General features: G+C 38.4%; 1 protein-coding gene across 2 annotated transcripts in view; it reads left to right on the top strand.

Annotated features, from left to right (window-relative positions):
- Window positions 1-380: 380 nt before the first annotated feature.
- Window positions 381-24,819, top strand: part of ZNHIT6 (zinc finger HIT-type containing 6) — a 45,915-nt gene continuing 21,476 nt past the window's right edge. Inside the window, exons 1-8 of one of the 2 annotated variants that reach the window (XM_087719355.1) lie at window positions 381-482; window positions 5,715-5,780; window positions 5,865-5,971; window positions 7,540-7,625; window positions 9,208-9,311; window positions 14,602-14,670; window positions 15,302-15,382; window positions 15,560-15,640. In XM_087719355.1, the coding sequence (XP_087575481.1) occupies window positions 412-482; window positions 5,715-5,780; window positions 5,865-5,971; window positions 7,540-7,625; window positions 9,208-9,311; window positions 14,602-14,670; window positions 15,302-15,382; window positions 15,560-15,640 (665 nt within the window). In that variant the 5' untranslated portion in view covers window positions 381-411. Of the gene's footprint in view, window positions 483-506; window positions 628-5,714; window positions 5,781-5,864; window positions 5,972-7,539; window positions 7,626-9,207; window positions 9,312-14,601; window positions 14,671-15,301; window positions 15,383-15,559; window positions 15,641-24,819 lie in introns of those variants that run through there. The other variant, XM_087719356.1, reaches the window with a different exon arrangement.

A 24,819-nucleotide genomic window follows, 5' to 3' on the forward strand; every position in this document is an offset into this window, starting at 1 on the left:
TTGATTACTGACTTCATGGATATAGACATACTGTTTTTCTGGCAACAATATACACCATACCCATCAATACTGGCAGGGCAAACTACTGTATAGAAACAGGGAGCAATATACCATTACTACTCATTGCAGTCTTCTCTGCCTACGGCCAAAAGCACCACTTTTGCATGATTCCTCAACAAGGAAAGAGGAATTCCTCCATCATTTTCCCTACCCGGGTCTGCCAGGAGCGATTCCTCATCCGTTCCCACTTCCAAACACTTGAGCCCGGGTCAAGCAACCCTAAAAGTCGCGCGGCGCCTTCCAGGGGCGGGGCTTCTTTCCGGAGCTTCTTTTCTGCGCGGTCGCTAGGGGGCGGTGACTCGAGCCGCGTCGCGCCGGTCTAGGCTGCAAGCGATCGCGGCGGCCCCAAGCATGGCGAGCGTGATGGGAGCCGTTCCGAGCGGGGCGGACGAAAGCCTTCAGCGGAAGATGTCGCTGCGGAGGTAGGCCCTTTCTTCCGACCTCTTCCTTCGCCACAGGCGGCGGGGCCCCGAGTTTTCCAGGCGGAAACTCGGGGATGATCCAGATGGGAGGGTGGAGAATCAAACCTCGTGATTCTTAAGCTTCCTCGCGTGGGACCGTTCAATGGTAGCCTCGCTTTATTTGCCCTGCTGCTATTATAAGCCAGTTGCGCCTTGCCTTGAATGCGTCCCTGGAAGAGTACAATAATGCAGCTTTAGCGGAGGGGGAGGAAGTAGATCTCGTTTATTTCAAGAAATCAGCTTTTTTAAAAAGAATTCGGGCTGTACAGATGTCAGGGCAACAAAATGATTCCTCCCTACCCCAGACTTAATGGATAGAGAGACTGTATTTGGATCACACGGACCATGGAGATGCTGTAATGGCCTTTAAGTGTGAAAAACAGTCATAAGTTAAAATAAAACTCAAACTCAAACAAGTGACTTATGACTGTTTTTCACACTTAAAGGCCATTACAGCATCTCCATGGTCCGTGTGATCCAAATACAGTCTCTCTATCCATTAAGTCTGGGGTAGGGAGGAATCATTTTGTTGCCCTGACATCTGTACAGCCCGAATCCTTTTCCCTAAGAGGACTCAGGGCGGCTCACAACTCAAAGAAGGGAAAGGGGGATACAGACAGTTTTAACAACAACACAAAACAATACATAGTTAAAAAGCGCAACAATCATACCATTCGAGATAGGGGCAGTGCAATTTTGAACAGTCATTAAACGAACTGTTCTAAGTCTAGGACTACCTCTCTATTTCATACTGAGGTAGTCCTGGACTTAGAACAGCACATTCTAGTGACCGGTTGAAGTTAGACTGAAAAAAGTTGACTTATGACCGTTTTTCACCCTTAACGGCCATTACAGCATCCCCATGGTCCATGTGATCAAAATTTAGCTGCTTGGCAACTGGTTCCTTTTTCTGACTGTTGCAGTGATCACCTTTTTTGAGACTTTCTGACAAGCAAGGTCAGTGGGATAGCCAGATTCATTTTACAACCACGTTGCTAACTTAACAAACCACAGTGATTCACTTAACAACTATGGCAAGGGAGGCCATAAAATGGGAGAACGTTCACTTAACAAATACAGAAATGTTTGAGCACAATTGAACATTATGCAGTGAAAGAATTTTTGCTGTCCATATTAAGTGTAGAATTCCTCAAGAGACATTATTATTGGAGCCAAATAATTGTGCTAGTTGGATTAAACCCTTAGGTTATTCACTTAGAATATTCAAATATAATAACCCTATTGGTTTTTCACAAAGCTTTAAAAACTTGGCTATGTAAGGTAGTCATCAACTTACAACAATTTGACCATTCAAAGTTACTACAGTGCTGAAAAAAATGATTACGAAATGATTACGAAAAAATGATTATTTACTCTTTTGATCTTTGCAGCATCCCTATGGTCAATGCTTAAAATTCAGATGCTTGGCAAGTGCTTCATATCTATGATGGTTGCAGTGTCCTGGGGTCATGTGATCACCTTTTATGACCTGACAAGCAAAGTCAATGTGAAAGCCAGATTCAGTTAACGACCATGTCATTAACTTTAACAACTGCAGTGTTTTGCTCAACAGCTATGGCAAGAAAACTCATAAAATGGGGCAAAACTCACTTAACAAATGTCTCACTTAGCAACAGAAATTTTGGGCTCAATTGTGGTCGTAAGACTAGGACTACCTGTACTTGGCTTTATTACTAATTGATTAATCATCACAGCTGCTGTTTGCACTTATTTATTTTATGGGTGTTTTTAGGGTTTTAAATGTTTGTTTGTTTGTTTGTTTATTTATTTATTTATTTTAGAATTGTAAGCAGCCCTGAGTCATTTGCTGTTAAGGGCTATGGAAAAAGAATACATAAACAAATAGATAAATGTATAAAATTTAAGATAGCAATAGGAATAGCAGTTAGACTTATATACCGCTTCATAGGGCTTTCAATCCTCTCTAAGCGGTTTACAGAGTCAGCATATCGCCCCCACAATCTGGGTCCTCATTTTACCCACCTCGGAAGGATGGAAGGCTGAGTCAACCTTGAGCCGGTGAGATTTGAACAGCCAAACTGCAGAACTGCAGTCAGCTGAAGTAGCCTGCAGTGCTGCATTTAACCACTGCGCCACCTCGAGATTTTTTTGAAATAAAACATTTCCCAATATTCAAATTTGGTATACAAAGATTTAGGTGACTATAGCTGTCTGACAACCCTGTGGACTATGTTGATCAGGAAGGATGCTTGACACTGAAGCATGGCACAATTTCACATTATTTGTGTATTTATTTGGACTATTGTACTTTGGAGCTATACTTTTATATCTAACATGGACTTGAACTTTTGCATATCCCATATGATATGATGAACAAACACACATATTCTGTGTGCTCAGTTCAAAGAGTTGTTGTTGGCTGCTTTGTGCATTACAGGCAAACATCGTTTCTTTATCATATTCATTTTGGAGTATACTGTACATACATGGTTTTTTAATTAAATATGTTCATCTAAGCATCATCACAGTTGTCAGAGCCAAGGTGGCGCAGTGGTTAAAAGCAGCACTGCAGGCTACTGCTAGATCAGCAGGTCAGCGGTTCAAATCTCACCGGCTCAGGGTTGACTCAGCCTTCCATCCTTCCGAGGTGGGTAAAATGAGGACCCAGATTGTTGGGGGCAATATGCTGACTCTCTGTAAACCGCTTAGAGAGGCCTGAAAGGCCTATGAAGCGGTATATAAGTCTACTGCTATTGCTATTGCTATTGTCATGTCTACAGTATAAATTTTAGAAATGCGGTTCTGGGAAAAAATATCAGCCAATCCATTTTGGAAACCATTGAACAAATTGAAATTACATTTCACTTTGTAGCTCAGAGCTTTGCAGTCTACGATCTTTGAACCCAGTTCATGTAAGATCTTGAGCTCCCTCTGACCAGAGTACATTTACTCATGGTGAAAATACCAATGCAATTACACTCCATAAGTATAGTTATGTAAATAAAATAAATATTAGATGTAACACGTTTAAAAAGCAAAACCATGAATCATACTGTTTTTACAAAATTCTGCTTACTTTGCATTATTTCCCATCAAGGCATCTTTGCTCTATTAAAGCCCTTATGCTTTTCACAAATTTGATTTTTGATTTTTGATTTTATTAATATTTGTAGGCCGCCCTTTTCCCTGAGGAGACTCAGGGCGGCTCACATAAAATCGGGGAGGGGGAATACAAACATTAAGATAAGACATATAATAAAATAGTAAACAACATACATTCATCATTCGGGAGGGGAACTATCCTTGTCCCCAGGCCTGACGGGCGAGCCAGTTCTTAAGGGCTGTGCGGAAGGCCTGGACGGTGGAGAGGGTGCGAATCTCTACGGGGAGCTCGTTCCAAAGGGTCGGGGCTACTACTGAGAAGGCCCTCCTCCTTGTAGTTGCCAGCCGGCACTGGCTGGCCGATGGAATACGGAGGAGGCCTAATCTATGTGATCTTATTGGTCGCAGGGATGTAATTGGCAGAAGGCGGTCTCTCAAGTATCCAGATCCACTGCCATGTAGGGCTTTATGGGTGACTAATAGCACCTTGAAGCGCATCCGGAGATCGACAGGTAGCCAGCGCAGCTCGCGGAGGATAGGTGTTATGCGGGTGAACCGAGGTGCACCCACAATCACTCGCGCGGCCGCATTCTGTACTAGCTGAAGTCGCCGGATGCTCTTCAAGGGCAGCCCCATGTAGAGCACATTGCAGTATTCCAGCCTAGAGGTCACAAGGTCACAAATATTTGTCATCGTTATTTTAGGCGTTTATCTTACCATACAAGTGAGAAAGTACAACTAGTAATCCATATGAAGAAGAACAGGACTTCTTTAGGACTGTCACTACTACTATAGTGACAATCCTGAAGATGTCCTGCTCTCCCTGTACCTAAAAATGGTTTCTCAGAATTTACTGTCTTTATGTTTGGGTCAATTTGATCTAGGTCCACAGCACAATTCAGAAAATGCCAAGTCAGCAACCTGACACTTGGCCTTTCTGAAAGGAAAAACTTCACAGCAATTAAAATTAAAAATTGAGTTAGTTCCATGTAAAAAAAGAGCATCATGCTCTGATTTTATACATAAAGCAATGTATAGAAGAAAGAGTATGGCTTGTGATCAGACTTATTTTGCTCCAAAAGATTTCTTTGGCCGCTTATACATTTAGACTTTCAAAAAGCATGTTTAATTGAATTGGAACTCTTGTGAAATTACTTGGTAAGCAAAAAAATTAGCCATCATCTGTCAGAGAGCTGGAATATATATACCTAACAAGGAGGGGAAAGGCTACTTTATCTGAGCTGCAAAAACTGGAAAACTTAGATGGGCCCAAGAAAATAAGAGTTTTCTGTACCTCTCTGTAGCCATCTAGAATTTGTCATATTTTTTAAGTAATCAGATACTGTGTAAAACAGGAAGACACAAAATCACTTTGGTGAATTTGGTGTTTTTAAAAAGATACAGATTTTTAGAATAGTGGCATCTCAATGCCTAGGCTCACTTACTGTGACTATTTGATTTCATGTGGTGCAGAAACCCTCTATTTGGATTTGATTTTTAAAAAAATTAATATAAGTATGCCATCAATTACAAGACCTAGCCAGGGGTCTTGACAGTAGAGCAGATCACAAAGTGCTGATTATTTCTGATTTAGTGTGATGTGCCAATTGGGGCTCTGATGCATCATCTCTAGCTGATGGGGCACCAATCCAAGTTACTCATGCTAAACAAACCATGGGAAAGAATTTCTATTGTTTAGTTGCTTCTACTGGCAAGAAACGACAAAGCAACATTTACCAGGATGCTGCTGACAAACGATAAGACAGAATTCTGAGAGCGGCCATTAACAGGATGTGGATCCCTGTTGTGCTGATTCTCATTGGAAGCTTGAAGGGGCTCAGATTATCAGTAACAGTATTTTAACACCTTTTGCAGGAAATGCAGTGGACTGCTGTTATAGCAAAGACATCCTGAGACGGTTTATTAATTTGCAATAAATCAGTTTTGAGGAGAGAGCCAAGGCTGTTAATGGGAATTTGCACTTAAACGGAAGTGAAAAGTTCTGATAATGTTTCTTAACTAGTTTGTCTTTTCCAATATTCCCCTGTGTAAAGACTTTTCTCTGTGCTGTTCACTCTAAGTGTACCATCTCAATTTTCATTTTTTTAGATGTGAACTCTGTAATACGGAAATAGCAAAATACAGATGCCCTCGATGTATGAAATATTCATGCAGGTAGGTGTAAACCAAACACTTTTTAAAAACATCTTAGGTGGCTGAAAATAAAATAACAGTGTTCCTTTGCTTTTGTGCTTTCAGTTTGGCTTGTGTAAAAAAACATAAAGCTTTATACAGCTGTAATGGAATCAGAGAAAAGGCGGCCTTTGTTTCAGTGAATGACTTCAGCAACTTAACTCTTCTAAGTGGTAAGAATCCAGTAAACTACCTAAGGACTTGACTTGACTTGACTTGACGCCTCTTCACCCATCGTGGGTATAGGCGACTTCCATGGAAATTTGACGCCACTGTGATACGGCGACCCATGGAAGCTGTTTCGGCTGGATATACTAGTGTAGTGCTATGTAGAGTTTTTTTTTAAGTATAAGAATTATTTTTAAAAAATTAATAAATTCTTGCTACTGTGCCAATACTAAGCTCCTTTCTACCGTACTAACAGTGTAGTTTGTCCTAGTATCCTAAAACAAACACAATAGAGAATGTTGGATAGAATACAAAGATAGGTTGAGAACATTTTAGACTGAGAATGAGGCAATGTAAGTATATTTCTTCACTGAAAAAGAATCCTAGCTCGTATAGAGATACTTAAATTTCAAATGCATAGCATATTTCAATCACAGTTGAAAATAGGGGATGAAATGTGTTTGAATATTAGTAGCTCGGGTTGTTAGGCTGTTGGTTTGAGCTCCGACTTTGGCAATTTGGTGGAAATGTTTCACCACCATTTGAGGAGACATTGTCAGTGCGTTTGGAATTGCTGCTCCAGATGCTATTTCTCATAACCCTAAAAGCAACGATTTGTAAGTTTTCAGCAAAATCTTTGTAAAATGCTGGACACTGAAAACAACCATAATGCAGCTATATTGCCAACTTAAACTCAAAATGCACTGACAATGTCTCCTTGAATGGTGACAAAATGTTTGCAACCCGTGACCCGACAAAACCGCGCTCGACTAAATCGCGCCCGATTAAACCGTGTTGCTGACGTCATCAACAGGGCGACAATAGCCAGCGCGGAGAAAGAAGGGCGCTTTAAATAGCGCTTTGAAAGCAAGCCGATTCAACTTAAGGTAAGGGTTAGGTTTAGGGTTAGGTTAGGGTTAGGTTTAGGGTTAGGTTTAGGGTTAGGTTAAGGGTTAGGTTTAGGATTAGGTTTAGGATTAGGTTTAGGGGGGTTAAGTTTAGGTTTAGAGGTTAATTTTAGGTTTAGGGTTTACAGCGTGTTTCTGTCTCTGCGCTGTTGTCGCCCTGTTGATGACGTCAGCAACGCGGTTTAGTCGGGCGCGGTTTAGTCGAGCGCGGTTTTGTCGGTGAACCGTTTGCAACCAAATTACCAAACACGGAGCGCAAGGGATGCTCATACTCCAAAACTTGAAAAAATACTTGAAAACAGGTATGGAATATGTACACTATACTTCTCAGCAATAATAATAATAAAATTTATTTACAGTCAATGACTACTCAGATCTAGCATATACTAATGATACCAAATCAGCCTATAGAATTTAAAAAATCAGAATAAAACACGATAGCTCAGCTTCTCCTTAAAGAAATTTGTCTTTTCCTGGGGTCATATAGGTTTGTGTTTGACTTTGAAAATAATAATAGCTGTATTTAAATGTTATTGCAAAATCTTAACCTACATACGTTGAACATTTTAATGCTGAATACACTGTTTATATGTATTTTTACATATCAACATCACTTATATTTCAGTAAAATGACTCCTTGCCTTTTCCTTGATTTTCTTCTTCAGACTATCGGTTTCTAGAAGATGGGGGAAGAATGACTGACCGGGCTGCTCGAGATGCTATTTCTCATAAACCCAAAAGTAATCGATTTGTAAGTTTTCAGCAAAACCTTTGTAAAGCACAGTCACATGACTGCGTGACATTGCAAACAATCATAATGCAGCTGTATTGCCAAGAACCCAAAGATTGGGCACATGACTATGAAGAAAGTCTGACCATTGGAACTTCAAACCCAGGCCATAAGTCCTAATTCCCCTCATTCAGGTTGATTGTAACGTTGAACAGTTGCTAAATGGCCAGTCATAAGTGAAGGACTTCATATATCCCTACATGGAAGCCCCTGCTCTTATCTTTGTTAAGTTTGAAGCAAATAGAAAGGAAAGAACAAAGAGAAATCACAGAAATTACTAGAATATCCTTGGAGGAGCTAATGTACTGAAGACACTTCAAAATGGAGAGCATTTCTTCATGTTAAAGTGCAGAGGGGTTGCTGCCAGCATTACAAACTTTTTTGCACGTGTGCTCTGCGCATGTGTGCATTTGCACCTAAAAAGGTCTGCGCATACGCAAGTTAAAAAAGAGGGAAAAAATACATTTTTGCAAAGAAGATTGTTTTGCACATGTGCAGAAACAAAAATCAAGATGGCGCTGCCAATAATCAAACCAGTTTGGCGGCGTGGCAAGCCGAGTTACTATCTACTCAGCGAAACCAGTAGGAACCCACTTCTGTTACAATGGTAAAAATTTTAGAACTATAAATAAACCCATATTCTGCATAAAACAATTATACAAGAATTTTGCAGGAAGAACCTATTTTATTGCTTGAAAGATGTGTTTTTCTACCTTTTTTTTTCCTCTTTGATAATTGCTGCTGGGAGAAGCAGGAAGTGTATCTGCAGAATGATTAGGTTGAATGACTGTAAAAAGGAAAATAGTTAAGATGTTTGATTTTACTTGGAAGCATCTATTTGGGAGCAGTGCCTGATACTTTGAAGGCACAAGTAAAAACTCAATGTAGTTCTGCTGAATAAAGACAGTTTAAGGGAATGATGGCTCGCAAAGTGGAAGTTTCTCATTTAGAAATGCAAGAAACAACTGCACTTTACAGCAAAATAGCAATAGGTTTTCAAGGGTTTGTTTTTGATTTGTATAGGAGATTTGCTATGCTTTGCCTTATACACCCAGAAAGGCAATACATATCCTGGATATGTTTCCAATCTTGTTAGCTTTTAGTGATTAAGGCCCACATATTCTTGAATGCAAAGATCCTCACATAGAAATGATTTGAGTGTCTTATCTATTCTGTAAAACATAATACATCTGCTTTCAACATAACATTCAATTATAGTTTACTGTTAAAAAAAAATAAGGACAAATATGGCACTCCTATGTTTTATAGTTGGCCAGTGTGGAGATTGGAATATTTTTTTTCTGGTTTAGTGACTAAAATTTAAGCTTAATCTTCACCATGGTTGAAACAAGATTTAGACATGATGACGAACTAAATGAATGCAAAAGATTCCACGATTCTCAAACAAAACAAAACAAAAATGGGTCTTGAGCGTGAAGCCTAGTGGTGCTAAACTACAGTTTCTCAAAATAATTCTTTAAAGTAGTTCATATTTGAAAGTAATTCTTATGCTTGTCGTTTGAAAACTTGCATCTTTCATCAGGTAAACTTTCTGAGAAACCGAGCTCGGAGGTGCAAGATCTGCTTACAAACTCTACCAATCGGCTTCACAAAAAGACGAGAGAATTCTACATTCTACAGCAATAAGTAAGTTTTTAGCTGTTATTAGCTTGGATGTTAACTTAGCAAAACTCTTGATTCTCCTGTGTGCTGCTTGGAGACTCTATACATGGGTTATAAAGATGGCTTTTATATGTAAGTGTCTTAAGGCGAGGAAGCGATGAAATTCACTGCAATGTCCGATATATTCTGCTACTTACCTATTTGGTGTACAGCATCACCACACAAGTCTGAAAGGGTTTCTTGATTCATCCTAATAAGACATTATCCGGCTATAACATCTGAATTATTTTCCTCATTGACCCACAGGGGTTCCGATTGCTTTTCATCATTCTGAATACAGTTGCCCTTCGACTAGTTTATGTTTTCTCGGTGTATACTGTCTATGTATGCATTTAATCTTGTAATCATTATATAGAGATATTAACAGTAGAATGAAACAAACTTTCTAGCTTTATTACAGAGAATGATAGAAAAGAAAGATGATTTTTCAGCCAACAAGATGCTAATACGTTTCATTGTTTTCAAGGAGTATAATTGTGAATTAGACAGGAGGGGGAGCTTTTGTGTAACAACAGAGACATGTATTTGTTTATCTATAAATCATGTCTTCATATTATACAAATGTTATAATCGGTCACTATAGCACAGTCTGTTCTAATAATAACTATTCTTTCAATGAATGAAATAGATGTTGATCCACCTATGCATCTATACACAAGACTCTTTGTTTCTTGCAGAGGCTAAACTGGCTATAATTCTGGAAACCAACAGATGGCTCTCTTGCAAATATTTCATGTTACTGTAAGGCATTTGTAACAAGAAATGAATATACTGGACAATATACTTCTATGTTCTAAGTAGAAATCTAAGTAGGAATATCACAAAACTTGCAAAAATCCCAATTTTAGTAATCAAGACAGTGTTAGATTAAATGTAATCTGTACAAAACGTAGATTTTGTAATAGAAATGTGCTGATCTTGCTCCTGTTTTCAGCAACATAGCTCGAATACCTTTCAGTTCTGATCCAATTCAGTGAGTTAATACAGATCATTGTAGCAATGAGGTAATCACTTATAAAAAGTTTTGCTTACACAATGATCTGTACACTTTTAAATATTTATTTCAGATGCTGCCTTAGGAGAAAAAAATGTTGATCAACTCCTAAAATAGTAGCGTTGGTTGCTAAAAAAAATCATGACATGTTTAATTATATCACAACGTTATGTAGTCTTACTAGATCAAATCGGGCATCATAACTGTTTTGATATACAATTTGAGCCATTGTTCCCATTGCCTCATTCCCCCCAAACAGGTTGAAAGAATAATCTAGTATTCTTCATGTTACAATCTAAGAGAACTTGGCAAATTCAGTATCCTGGTAGCAACATGGCAGCTAGGGGACAAGTTGTGCTGAAGAGAGATTTGTCTGTCTTTATGAACATTTTTTAATACTACATTTTCCCTGTTCACAGTGGTAGGAATGTGCACCTAGAAAAGCGACAGGAAACAATTTTGGCAAACTAGATCTTTGCCAGAGAGAGGTCCAGATTAAGAGATTGAACATTTCTGAAATGAGAGGAGGAAGAGATTCAGGGTAGCCATTCCTTAAAACCTTTCAAGATGTATCTAATAGGTTAGAAAGTTATGCTATGAGTTTGGCAAGCTTGATGTCAGGCCTAAGCGCAGAGATGACACAGTTGGGTTCAATCCTTTTTTGCTTATGCCTAATGAATAGAACCATGCTCAACTAAAACTATAACCTTCTAATCTACTAGATATATCCCAAGAAGTTCTAGGATGTGGCTATCCTGAATCTCTTTCCGGCTTCTCCCATCCAGCTATGGACTGTGCAGACTCTTAATCCAGCCCTCTCTATGGCCAAAAGCACACACCACACAGTCACATACAAGACTGATATTGGGCCCCTCTAATAATGATTATGGTCTTGGAATTTCACCTATCATATTTGTACTCCAGGAATTGTAGTGTCGTTAAAAAAATTAAAAAGTTTTTGACAGTTTGTCATGCCCCATAATCACTTAATGAGGCTGAATCAGTGTTACTGACGCTTAGAAGATCATAAAAGATAATATTTTTTGTAAAATGAGGTAATTATGGCTTTTTACTGCTGCACGCTGTATCATCGTTCCAAGTAATGAACACCGGGAAGTCAGGACGCTGACACTTTGTTCAGATTCAAGAAACTCTTTATTGAGTACATGAAAGCCCTATGAAGCGGTATATAAGTCTAACTGCTATTGCTATTGCTATCATCTCGGCACTTAGAAAAGTGAAGCTAGCTTGAAATAGTTCCCACACTTAGGGATAGTTAAAAGACTAGGATTTCCCCACCCCCCTGTGTCTTTTAGGTCATATTGGCTAATCAATTCTGCCACAGTTTCCGTTCAGCTCCGACAGGTGTCCGTTGACATGGCCTTGGTTCACACACCGGCTTTTAGATGTTTTGACTAGCAGCTGTGGCACCACATTCCTAAGTTCCCCCATCCCTCCCCTCCCCCCCCCCATAAATGGCAACCAAGAAGCAAAGCAGGACTAAACATGAGAAGAAGAATGCTCATTGCTTATTTCTCCCTGAGCTGCTACTTCCCATTAGTTTCCATTGGCAGAGTCCACAGACTTCTGTGGAATACTTTTTAAATACACAGCAACAAGTTTCTGAACCCTCAATTATGTCACTCGAAAACGTTGCCATTCTTTTTTATGGTACTTTTCTGAATAGAATTAAGAGTTGAGTTTACGTTTCAGTATTATTATGGCTCCCCATTCCTTTGGTTTCATTGTTGTCTTAGTGAACCACAATAGTACTTTTTGCAACATCATAGACTTCCTAAAAACACATAATCGAATTGGCTCAAAGAGATGCTTGGCATGTAAACGGCTTATGTCCAGTGAACTTATGATTCATGCTTATATCAACCGATCAGTAGTTAAAAAGAATAACCCCATTCACGATTACTTTGACTCAACTCTTTCTTAAGCTGCTGTCTATGTAAATACAAAAATTGGCATAGATAATTTCTGGTTTAAGTTTCCACATCTTTTCATCTCCTTTTCTTTTGCCTAAAGAATCTTGTAATTGTTCTTACTTTAAAAACTGCTAAATTTGTTCCATAATCTTGTGAATTGTAATGGCCTAATTAAATTTCCTGGGTAAAGAAATACTCATTTAGTTCTCTTTTTCATCATGCCGAATTTCTTCTAAGAAAAAGGGAGACTGTGGCACCGGGCTACAAAACAAACCGGGTGAGACACACGTTTCAAAGGAAACTTCATAAATGGTAACGCCCAAGCAAAACTTCTCTCCTCCCAGTATTAGTCACTGCATCCTCTGGAAGGCTTGGTGCAGTTTTCTGAATGTTTCCTCTCTCCCCTTGTCTTTCTGTGTGTTGATTCACACATGCTTCACTAATGCCCACACAGCCCTAGGAAGAAAGAGCTCCAGGATATCAACATTCACTTTTGAAAAATTATACAGCTTAAGCTGGAATTTATATTATCAGATGTAGGCTGTTTAAAGCCTTTCACACATTATTAGTCCCCGACTCATGAATGGAGACAATAAACATCTGCAGAGCTGCAACCCTCTCATCCTTGATTTAATGCCTAGTTTATAAATCTCTTGAAAGTGAAAAATATGTTTCTATAAAATATGGGTTTTTTTTTTCTATGTTGTCTTTATATTTGGAGAAAGGCTTTAATGCTTTTATTCCCATTTTCAGTTATTGTGGCTCTAATATTGCTGGCAAAATTGCATAATGCTAAGAATTTCTGGAGACAGTTTTCCTATGCGTTAATAGAATGAAAGCATTCAAGTGAAAACATCTAACTGTAAGAAGCAACCAACAAAGAAAAATTGTAGAATGATGTGTTTGCAAATGAACACAACAGAGAAATGATAAAATCCCATAAAACACTGGTCCCGGCACAAATTTTGTTTCCCTTAATACCAACAGAGGTGGATTATTAATTGTGCCTTTTTGGAGTAAGGAGAAATAGCGCTGCAATGATAGATTAAGATTTGCAAAATGCTTCTACATTTTGTCAGTGGAACAGAAATTGAAAAGATAATTTCATAATCCTATGTTACTGCTAAGTAATACAATAGAAAGAGATTAGGTAGAGCAAAATTTCCTGAAACAGTTAAGGGGCAAATAGGCAATCCTGAAGGTACTTCAGGGTATCATAGAGTCAGGTGTTTTTAAATTTATGTAAATAAATACATAATCCAACTCTTTACTGCTGTTTTAAAGAACAATGGGCCAGACCAACCAACATCCGGTGGTATTATACATTCTGCCTAGAGTGATGAGATAATGTCAGTAAGCATAATTGATCATTTGCATAAATTAGCTCACAGAAACTTAACTCTGGAAAAGCACCTTGTTATTCTCCTACATGACCTAGATATCATAATTCCAGCATTTAGTTGCACATTGTTAGACCTATATTAACAAAGAGACTTCACACTTTTTGAGAACAATTTCAGCATGCATACAACCTGTCATCTCCAAGTCCCATTACTTCTTCGACATGATATTTGTAGAGAAGAAACAGAGTCTTCAGAATCCTTTGCAGTGCTTTCTTCCCTTTGTTCCCCTTCTATTGATATGTGCCAACTTCTTATAGTCATGAGTCAATTTCCCTCCTTTCTAAAAATGCTAGTTGCTTTCTTCCAAAATCATTCTTTTTCAGATTATTCCCAGCCTGCTTGGCTAATTTATAAAGTAAAATTGTTTTCTTTCATCCTTACAGAACCTGCATCTTTATTTCTAAGTAAAGATTGCAAAATCTGTGAATATCTCCATGCTGATACATCCAACAAATTGGATGTAATATTTTATCGTACATGGGAACAGACTGATCTACACTGCTTCTGTTTGTGATCTGTTGATAGATTGTTATTTTATTAATTAGATATCAAAATAATTGTATACCTATGGCATTGTATTGTTTTTATTTATGTATACATACACGTGGAATAGGAATAGAAACATCAATTCTTAAATACAATGAAAGCAGCAGTTAGGTTTAAGCCATACTAAGATGTAGAAGTAACTTTGACCTTAGAGCCATGGGGTAGTACTTGATTTTCTTGCCTGTTGGGTTAGATTTTGGTTATGTAAATACAATCTGAAGTGGGAGCAATTTAAGACTTTCGATACCTCCCCAAGTGAACAAGCTCTGAATAGGTTTCTTCTTCTTCTTACTTGTTTTGAATTTTCTCTATACAGAGCAGTACCCATTGCGTTTGTAATAAAAAGAATTTTAAGAATCTGTTTTCTTTTTTTTCAGGGAACAAAAGTTCTATTGGCACTTGAAGCTCATATTTCCTCAAAGTCATGCTAAATTCACAGAACAAAGGTATTCATACACACTTGCTAGCAAACTTACTTTCACATGAAGTTTAAATAATTATGTAATTAAACCATTTAATTTAAATAATTGCTGGATTATATTTTACAATTACATTTGGGTTTTGCTTGGAAAGGGTGCACAAGTTTCTGAATAAACAAACTATTGGGATATTTCCTTTGAGCTGCTTTAAAATTATATATCATCTTACCTATTTCTAGCTTTATCTGTGTAATTTAGGAAGCTTTAAATTGAGAAAGGATGGCTTATTGTACATATTTCTTGGCTGTAGCCTGTATTACAATTTTTGTATGTAACCTAGTAAATATCCCTCAAGCATTTACTTCGGTTTCCTATCTAGAATAGAATATACAACAGGAAGATGGATCTTCCATTAAAACCTATTTAAATATATGAAAGAATTATTTCAGTTTGGAATAAATAATTGGAACAGAAAAAACTTAGCAGACAATATTTTTGGTGTCTTGAATATGAATTCCTAAATGTTTTGTATATATCCCTGAATGAACCTTATGTAGCTGGAAAAGAATAATAAAACTACATACAGTACATATTAATGCTAACTGGTTTGTGTATTCCTATGAATATCTTCACTGATAATTTGTATTTCTGGACAAAGGGTACCAGATGATAAACCATTGTGTGATATTTTGAAGACATATATTGATCCTCAAGAATCTGATCCTGTCAAGCGGCAAAGGTACTTTCTTTTACAAAACAGTTGTATGTTCTATTATTTGTATTATTTCAGTACATTAGTACAATATATTAATATTTTTCAGTTGGATTCTCTTGCTGAATCAACATATTTTTAAAAAAAGTTTCTGTATTTTTCATTATATGATAAGATTTCTTAAATGTTACCTTTTTATTGCAGATTAAAAATCTACACAATATCTCCCCAGTCAGACATACAAATTTTGATGAAAGTAGAAAATAGGCCACATAATTCTATCAGGTAAGAATGTTACTCTTATTGTTTATTAAAGGAAACTGTATATATACTGAGCTTGCAGATAATCAGTTGGTTAACTATGAGCTGATTAGAAATTGGATTTTGTAGAAAGAGAGATTCAACACAGGGAGCCGAGGTGGCGCAGTGGTTAGAGTGCAGTACTGCAGCCACTTCAGCTGACTGCTAGTTGCAGTTCGGCGGTTCAAATCTCACCGGCTCAGGGTTGACTCAGCCTGCCATCCTTCCGAGGTGGGTAAAATGAGGACCCAGACTGTGGGGGCGATATGCTGACTCTGTAAACCGCTTAAAGAGGGCTGAAAGCCCTATGAAGCGGTATATAAGTAACTGCTATTGCTATTGCTAACTAAAAATAAAAATGTATACATTAAAATTTTTCTTTCTTCAAAATTGTAACATTTCAAAGAAGGCCTACAGCTTATGCAGAATACATCATTTACATAAACCACCTGAGGTTCTGGGTTGGGTTTGAAAAAGCACTTGTATGAAACTATTTTTTAAAAATGAAGATGACCGCGAGTCTTTAAGCTATATACACAAATGGTCTTAATCAGTGTAAGGCAGTGTTTCTCAACCTTGGCAACTTGAAGATGTCCGGACTTCAACTCCCAGAATTCCCCAGCCAGCAAATGCTGGCTGGGGAATTCTGGGAGTTGAAGTCCGGACATCTTCAAGTTGCCAAGGTTGAGAAACACTGGTGTAAGGCAACTCCATGTACCCAGAAAATGTATTTCTAGTTATTGTGGATGGTGAAAGGAGTTTATTTTTTCTTCACCTTGGTCTATTATGGAATATTATAAGTTGTTCCCTTCTTCCATGCATAACTTTGGCAGTTCCTTTTGGTCAACTATAATATTTTCTTTTTTATGCAAAATTGATGATGGTGGTGGTGAAGATATTGAACATATTGGGTCATCTCAGAAATTGTTTACTCAATGTAGTAATGTGTTTAATAGTCCTCTCTCTGGTAAAAACAATAGTGTTTGCAGCTTCTCTGGTTCTTTTTTTGAAACTGTGTGACTGATGGTTAAGAACACAGAACACATTAAAACAGTGGTCCCCAACTGTTCCAGCTTGGCGGGTTGGTGGAGGTGGAGAGGGATTGGTTCCATGCAAGGAGCACGGGAATTGGGCACCTCTGCATTTAAAACACAATCGACAGTGTAGAAGCAAATTTGCTTGGCAGATGACAAATCCATTCCACCTATAGAAGTGCCATCTATTCATAAAGCGTTTTCTCTTTTTATCTTCCTTCCCCTTTTTCTTTCTCTGAGACAGAGGGCAAAACACATAAATGATTCCAGAGATTAGGAGAATCCACAAATGATTAATCTTACTCATGCTCACAAGCAAAATATGCAGCATTAAAAAAAAAAGCTAATTCACTGTTAGGCAAAAGGAAAAGACCAGGGAGATTTGAAAGAAAACAGGTAGATTTTAGAGGAAATGGTGAAGTTGCTATATTATTCCTAACTGGTGGCAGAGAAATCAGAAGCAATTTGGCAGCACCTTTCCAACTACAGTTAACACATTTTATTAAATGTGTTTATTAAAATGTTTTCATGAACTGCACCTTCCTTCATTAGACGCCTAAATTGGCTAGACTGATGTTTCATAAGGATATGGTCAAAGGGAAGGAAAGACAGTTGGTTATGCAGATGAAGGTTACATGAGAGTTACAAGTACCTTATTAATTAACAGTTCAGAGCAGGAAGAATACACTATTGTTCCTTGGTTATGTTTGCAGTTTCTTAAATTCCTGTTAAATTTGTTCTCTTCAGAATTAATCCTTTTGTCCAACACCGTATGCTTGGAATATCTTAGTAATGATTTCATACGGTAGGATTATTGCTTTTTCCAGTAAGGGAAGGAAAGAACCAGTTGCCAAATAATACCGTCTGGTTGAACAACTACCGTACATTTTCTTATTTTCTCAAATGACTTTCCAGAAAAGGTTTTGTAAGTAAAAGAAATCCTCATAATGAATAAAAGATGTGTTTGGGATAATATATGTATGTATGCATGTATGTATGTATGTATGTATGTATGTATTGTATGTATATATGTGTGTGTATGTATGTATATATATGTATGTATATACAGGGCGGGGCATAACCTTTTCCTAGGGGGTCACAGCAACACTTGTAATAACAACACAAATAATTCATACACCATTCGAAAGCCCATCAAAAACTGAGTTTATTGACACGATTTAATAGTCAGTATGACCACCATTAGCCCTTCGAACAGCATTCAAACGAGGTGGATAAGAACACAACAAATCTTCAAACAGTTCCGTTCGATTTTCAAGATTTTTCAACACAGTTTCCAAATTCATTCTCAAAGTTTCAACCGAAACAAATTTAACATTTAATAGCTCATTCAATTCAGTTTTTTATGGGCTTTAAAATGAGGTGTCGCGGAAGTTGTAAACTGCTGTCGATCTTGCTGTGACCCCCTAGGAAAAGGTTATGCCCCGCCCTCTGGAAAATCTGGAAAATCGAACGGAACTGTTTGAAGATTTGTTGTGTTCTTATCCACCTCGTTTGAATGCTGTTCGAAGGGCTAATGGTGGTCATACTGACTATTAAATCGTGTCAATAAACTCAGTTTTTGATGGGCTTTCGAATGGTGTATGAATTATTTGTGTTGTTATTACAAGTGTTGCTGTGACCCCCTAGGAAAAGGTTATGCCCCGCCCTGTATGTATGTGTGTGTGTGTATATATCATCATGAATCACAAGTAATTAATAATTAATTGATACCTGAATAAACTTTTCTGTGCACTACTACTTATATGTGTATGGTTTCAAATATTCCTTCAGAAGTGTTATAGGATCACTTATACTATGATGTCAGTGAAGGAATAATATTGAACTTTAGGTGCACACATATTTGTTGTGAAGAATATCTCATTTTGTGTTTTGAAGACCTAGATATGATTATTAATTCTAAATATTGAGCTAGTCCTTAGCTAACTGCTAATTTAATTTTCTTTTGGATAGCTGAACCATAGTACTAGAGGTTTTTTTTTTCCATTGCCAAATCTGTCTTGAGGATTTCCAGTCATTATATGCCAGTGTGAACTGCAGTGGGGCAAAAAAGTATTTAGTCAGCCACCAATTGTGCAGGTTCTCCCACTTAAAAAGATGAGAGAGGCCTGTAATTGACATCATAGGTAGACCTCAACTATGAGAGACAAAAAGAGAAAACAAATCCAGACAATCACATTGTCTGATTTGGAAAGAATTTTTTTGCAAATTATGGTGGAAAATAAGTATTTGGTCAATATCAAAAGTTCATCTCAATACTTTGTTATATATCCTTTGTTGGCAAGGACAGAGGTCAAACGTTGTCTGTAAGTCTTCACAAGGTTGGCACACACTGTTGCTGGTATGTTGGCCCATTCCTCCATGCAGATCTCCTCTAGAGCAGTTATGTTTTGGGGCTGTCGCTGGGCAACATGGACTTTCAACTCCCTCCAAAGGTTTTCTATGGGGTTGAGATCTGGAGACTGGCTAGGCCACTCCAGGACCTTGAAATGCTTCTTACGAAGCCACTCCTTCCTTACCTGGGCGGTGTGTTGGGGATCATTGTCATGCTGAAAGACCCAGCCAAGTTTCATCTTCAATGCCCTTGCTGATGGAAGGAGGTTTGCACTCAAAATCTCGCGATACATGGCCCCATTCATTCTTTCCTGTACACGGATCAGTCGTTCTGGTCCCTTTGCAGAGAAACAGCCCCAAAGCATGATATTGCCACCCCCATTCTTCACAGTAGGTATGGTGTTCTTTGAATGCAACTCAGCATTCTCTGTCCTCCAAACACAACGAGTTGTGTTTCTACCAACAGTTCTACTTTGGTTTCATCTGACCATAGGACATTCTCCCAGTCCTCTTCTGGATCATCCAAATGCTCTCTAACAAACTTCAGACAGGCCCAGACATGTACTGGCTTAAGCAGGGGGACACGTCTGGCACTGCAGGATCTGAGTCCCTGGCGGTGTAGTGTATTACTCATGGTAGCCTTTGTTACGTTGGTCCCAGTTCTCTGCAGGTCATTCACTAGGTCCCCCGTGTGGTTCTGGGATTTTTGCTCACCGTTCTTGTGATCATTTTGACCCCACGGGTGAGATCTTGCATGGAGCCCCAGATCGAGGGAGATTATCAGTGGTCTTGTACGTCTTCCATTTTCTAATTATTGCTCCCACAGTTGATTCTTCACACTAAGCTGCTTGTCTATGCAGATTCAGTCTTCCCAGCCTGGTGCACGTCTACAATTTTGTTTCTGGTGTCCTTCAACAGCTCTTTGGTCTTCATCATAGTGGAGTTTGGAGTGTGACTGTTTGAGGTTGTGGACAGGTATCTTTTATACTGCTAACAAGTTCAAACATGTGCCATTAATACAGGTAATGAGTGGAGGACAGAGGAGCCTCTTAAAGAAGAAGTTACAGGTCTGTGAGAGCCAGAAATCTTGCTTGTTTGTAGGTGACCAAATACTTATTTTCCACCATAATTTGCAAAAAAATTCTTTCCAAATCAGACAATGTGATTGTCTGGATTTGTTTTCTCATTTTGTCTCTCATAGTTGAGGTCTACCTATGATGTCAATTACAGGCCTCTCTCATCTTTTTAAGTGGGAGAAATACTTTTTTGCCGCACTGTATTACCAGTATTACAGCAATCTTTCTTTTACACTGGTGATAGTTTTCATCAGTCTTTTACAATCTTCAAATTTCTACTCCTAATATTCCATCTCACTATAATCTTTTCCATGATGTTTGTCTGGTGAGAAAGTGCAACGTAAACATGGTTTCTTAGTTCTTTTAGAACTAACATGTCATGCCCTTTTTATTTCCAAAGGCATTTATTTAAATTTGCTATAACTTAGTTTGATTTCAGTTCTGTCAATGCTATTGGCTTTGTCCACCTTTAGTGGACACCTTTTTTAAAATTGTTTTGCGAGTATTGAATTTAATGAACCTTATCCTCACAGAATGCTGTAAATGTTTAGTAACAGTTCAGCCACCTGCAATTTTCTAAAGTAATCTATTGAGGAAACATTTTTAAAAACTACATTTTTATTTATATTTTTTAAAGAATTACAAAGGTTTCTTTATTACTACAAAGCTATGAATATCTAAAAGGGAACCTTGTTCATGTTTCTCATTTTTTTACAGGATTTTATCAGTATTTCCATTTTATGCTGAAAGCCTGTTTTGCCTCATTTGCTCAGTGATATACTTCCTTATGTATTTCAATATATTTTAATGTGCTAAGTTAGCAAGAATCCATTACATTCTTGAGTGAAAAACAGCCACCTAAATTTATTCAACAAACATTACTCACTCTTCTCCATTTGCAATTGTACTATAAATAGATACCTTATGTTTCCTTAGATTGCACAAGATTGTAGATTGGCATCTTAAATATCAAAAGTGGAATGCTAGCAGTAGGTACCGTAGTATTTACATTCAGATATAGATCTTGTTTTCTGCCCCTAAACAAGGAAATTACTAAAAACTACAAAATGAGTTCTGTACCTGAATATCCTGAATTTTAACCTGTGTTTTGTTTCTCTTGTCAGTACTTCTACTGGATATTTAAGGCATGCAAAATGTTCTAACATGGAATATTCTAATCCTGAAATAGGACATCCTGTATTGTAATAGCCCACTTTGGAAGCTGAATTGCTTTCCAGAACATTTGGAAAGGTGGGGAGTGAATGATTTGCATACCCATACTGGATAGGGCTTAGCATTTTCTATATCCATGCAATCCAACTGTGCTAATCACCATATCTACAAACCTGTGTGGATATGGCCTACTAATTTTTGAAGGATAAGACACCAACAATACATATCTAAATACCAACAGAGAAAAAAGTTTGCTAGATAACCTAGAAATCAAGGCTGTTCTTTGCTGATAAATTCAGGAAAAATTCCTCTCCCCCCCCCCCAAAAAAAAGAGAAAAGAAGGATTTTTAGAAATGAAATTTTCTAGCTTCACATTTTCTCCCCAGTTACTTGATAACACCTTATTCCATCATGTATAACCTTTTATAATTTCCTAATATTGGCCAGTCATTTATTCATATACTCTAGTCCAGGGGGGTCAAACTCAAGACCTGGGGGCCGGATCTGTCCTGGGGGATGCTTAGATCTGGCCTAAAGAGAGTCCCTGGAAACAGTGAAGGACTGGCCCACGGTATCTCTGCCAGCAAAAATGGAGCTTGGGAGGCCTGCGTGCGGCCCTCCAGAGCTCTGTTTTCTCTGGCAGAAGGTTGCAGGAGGCTGTTGAAGCTGAAAATGGAGCCCGGGAACCCATTTTCTCTAGCAGAGCGCTCGGGTGCCCCATGCCCCCCCCCCTGACATGAGTGATGGTGAGCTGGCCACACCCATCCTGGCCATGCCCACTCCAGCCCCCCCCCCCCCGAGATCAAACAACCCTGATGAGGCCCTCAATGAAATTGAGTTTGACACCCCTGCTCTAAGTCAGTATATGCCAGTAATTTTTTTCCAAACCTGATAGTTCCCAGCACTACTTCAAAAGCCCTCATATTATTTAAAGGAAAATTTAAACGGCAAATGGTTGACAGAACAGCTAAAAAATAATAGTCTTTTTTTTTTTACAAGCAATTACTTGTTAGCATATAAAAATGAAAAGTTTCAAGAATTGTTTTGTACCGAGCTAATTCTACCATGCCTCTGTGACAGATTTTTAAAAAGTTCATATGAGCCCCAAATCTTTTAAGCTATCTTCAGTGTATAGCTGTAAGAAGATAAATGTTACAAAGTATGTAGATATTCTAGCATTTGAACTGGTAAAATTGGAAGAATAATTGGGACTAGCAGTAATAATTTGAATGGTTTCTTTCTCCTTTTTGAGGTAGGAATGTTGTGTGCTGCTATCCAAGAGAACCTGCAAAAAGTATTTCCACTTCTCTTTGCCAAAAGGGAATCCCCCTGTTTTTCTTTTACTGAAAGAAATGAACTAGAATTGTTCTCCTGACCTTGTCATGAGAAATTTGACCTTCTTTCATTGGCAGAGCCACTGGAATATGTTTGTTTTCAAAAGTGAGTGGCTTTTTGGCAGGCAATCAGCAAATAAAAACTTTATAAGAATGTGAAGACCTTATGGGAATGTGGAACTTAATTTTTTTTAAAAATGTAACCTATTGTATATTAATTGACTTTTATTCATGAAGGACATTTGCCAGGAAAGATGAATACATGGTCTAACAGCACTTTCAGTAAAGAGACTTGATTCTTTTAAAGGCCTCAAAGAACTAAAATGTATGCAATACTTAATATCTGATTTATTTTCTCACCCTGTTTCATCATAAAAGTTACACAATTTCTAATGCATTGGTTTTATATTCTCATCATAATTCATCATAAGTATAATTTGACAAAGATATCAGACCATTTCTATATCTGTCTTATCTAAATTAAAATCCATCTACTAGACTTTATGTGTGAAAAGGGCACTTTGGTAGGTAGAGTGAAACTTATGTATCACTTGCAGGTTTGGCGTTCGTGATATAGATCCAAGCTCGTTTGCTAACTAAGATATGTAGGAAGCACACCACAATAGTAATGGGGGATTTTAACTACCCCAACATCAACTGGGAAACAAACTCTGCACCAAGTGAAAGATCCAACAGGTTCCTAACGAACCTAGCAGACAACTTTGTTTCCCAAAAAGTACAGAAGGGATCAAGGGATTAGCCATATTAGACTTAATTCTCACTAACAGAGAGGAAATGATAGAAGGTGTTGAAGCCACAGGAACCCCGGGGGCAAGTGCCCATGCAATATTGGAATTCAACATTATGCAAAAACAAGTAGTAGAACAAAGTCAAACTAGAGTCTTGGATTTTAAGAGAGCTAAACTTAGAGCTTGGGAAGAATTCCATGGATGAGAATCCTCAAAGAGAAAACAACTCAAGAAGCTTGGGAAATTTTAAAAAATGAGATTACAAAAGCTCAGTCTAGCACAGTGATGGGGAACCTATGACACGCGTGTCAGTGCTGACACGCGTAGCCATTTGGGGTGACACGCACAGGATTTCATGCGATTCATCCTCGGCTCCTGCACGGCCACCGAGGATGAAAGAATCTGTGCTGGAGGAATGGGGGGGCGGGACGTGTGATCTCCCCCGCCCACACTCACTTACTGTATCGCTGCCGCCCCTTTCTGAGCGCAGGGGCTGCTGGTAAGGCGTGTGTGCCGTGCGCACACACGTCATCAGCGCGGCGAGGGAGGACCCGCAGGAGAGGAGCGCGGGAACAGTGCGTGCCTCTCTCCAGTCAGGCCAGCACAGAGAGTCTACTCCTGGGACTGTCGGTTACGACCGCACCACAGCAGGGAACAGCGGAGTGCCAACGGGAACTGTGAGCGCCATTAGCAGCAACTATAAATTGCGCAAAATTATGTTTTTGTCGAAGTGACACACAACGTGAGTTATGCTCGATTTTTTGCCGATTTTTGACACACCACGCCAAAAAGGTTGCCCATCACTGGTCTAGCACAATACCAATGAAGAAGAAAAATAACAGCTCCCAAAAGAAACCAGCGTGGCTGCATAAAGAACTTTCTGACAAATTGAAAGACAAAAAAGTTAAGTATAAAAAGTGCAAAGAGGGGGACATAACTAAGGCAGAATATCAGCAAATAGCCCGAGCCTGTAAAGATGAAGTAAGGAAAGCTAAGGCTCACAATGAAGAAAGGCTTGCCACAAAAGAAAAAAGAAAAAAAAGTTTCTTAAAACATGTTAAAAACAAGAAAAGGATAAAGGAAACAATTGGTCCATTGCTGGGAAGAAGTGGCAAGAAGGTGACAAGCAACAGGGAGAAAGCAGAACTATTTAACTCATTTTTTGCATCTGTCTTTTCACAAAGGGATAAAACAGTCCAACCTATCAAAAAGAGCACCACAAAAATCAGATTAGGAACACAAATTGAAACAGGGAAGAAAATGGTAAGTGAGCACCTGTCTACCCTAGACATGTTCAAATCACCAGGACCGGACGGATTACACCCCAGGGTTCTGAAGGAACTGGCAGATGCGATCTCAGAACCACTGAACTATATATTTCAGAGATCCTGGAGCACCGGGGAATTGCCAGAGAATTGGAAAAGAGCTGATGTGGTTCCCATCTTC

The sequence above is a fragment of the Thamnophis sirtalis genome, unplaced genomic scaffold (genome assembly GCF_051295495.1).
Source record: "Thamnophis sirtalis isolate CommonGarterSnake01/CBP01778 unplaced genomic scaffold, rThaSir2_p1.2 scaffold_7, whole genome shotgun sequence".
NCBI classification, from domain to species: domain Eukaryota; kingdom Metazoa; phylum Chordata; class Lepidosauria; order Squamata; family Natricidae; genus Thamnophis; species Thamnophis sirtalis.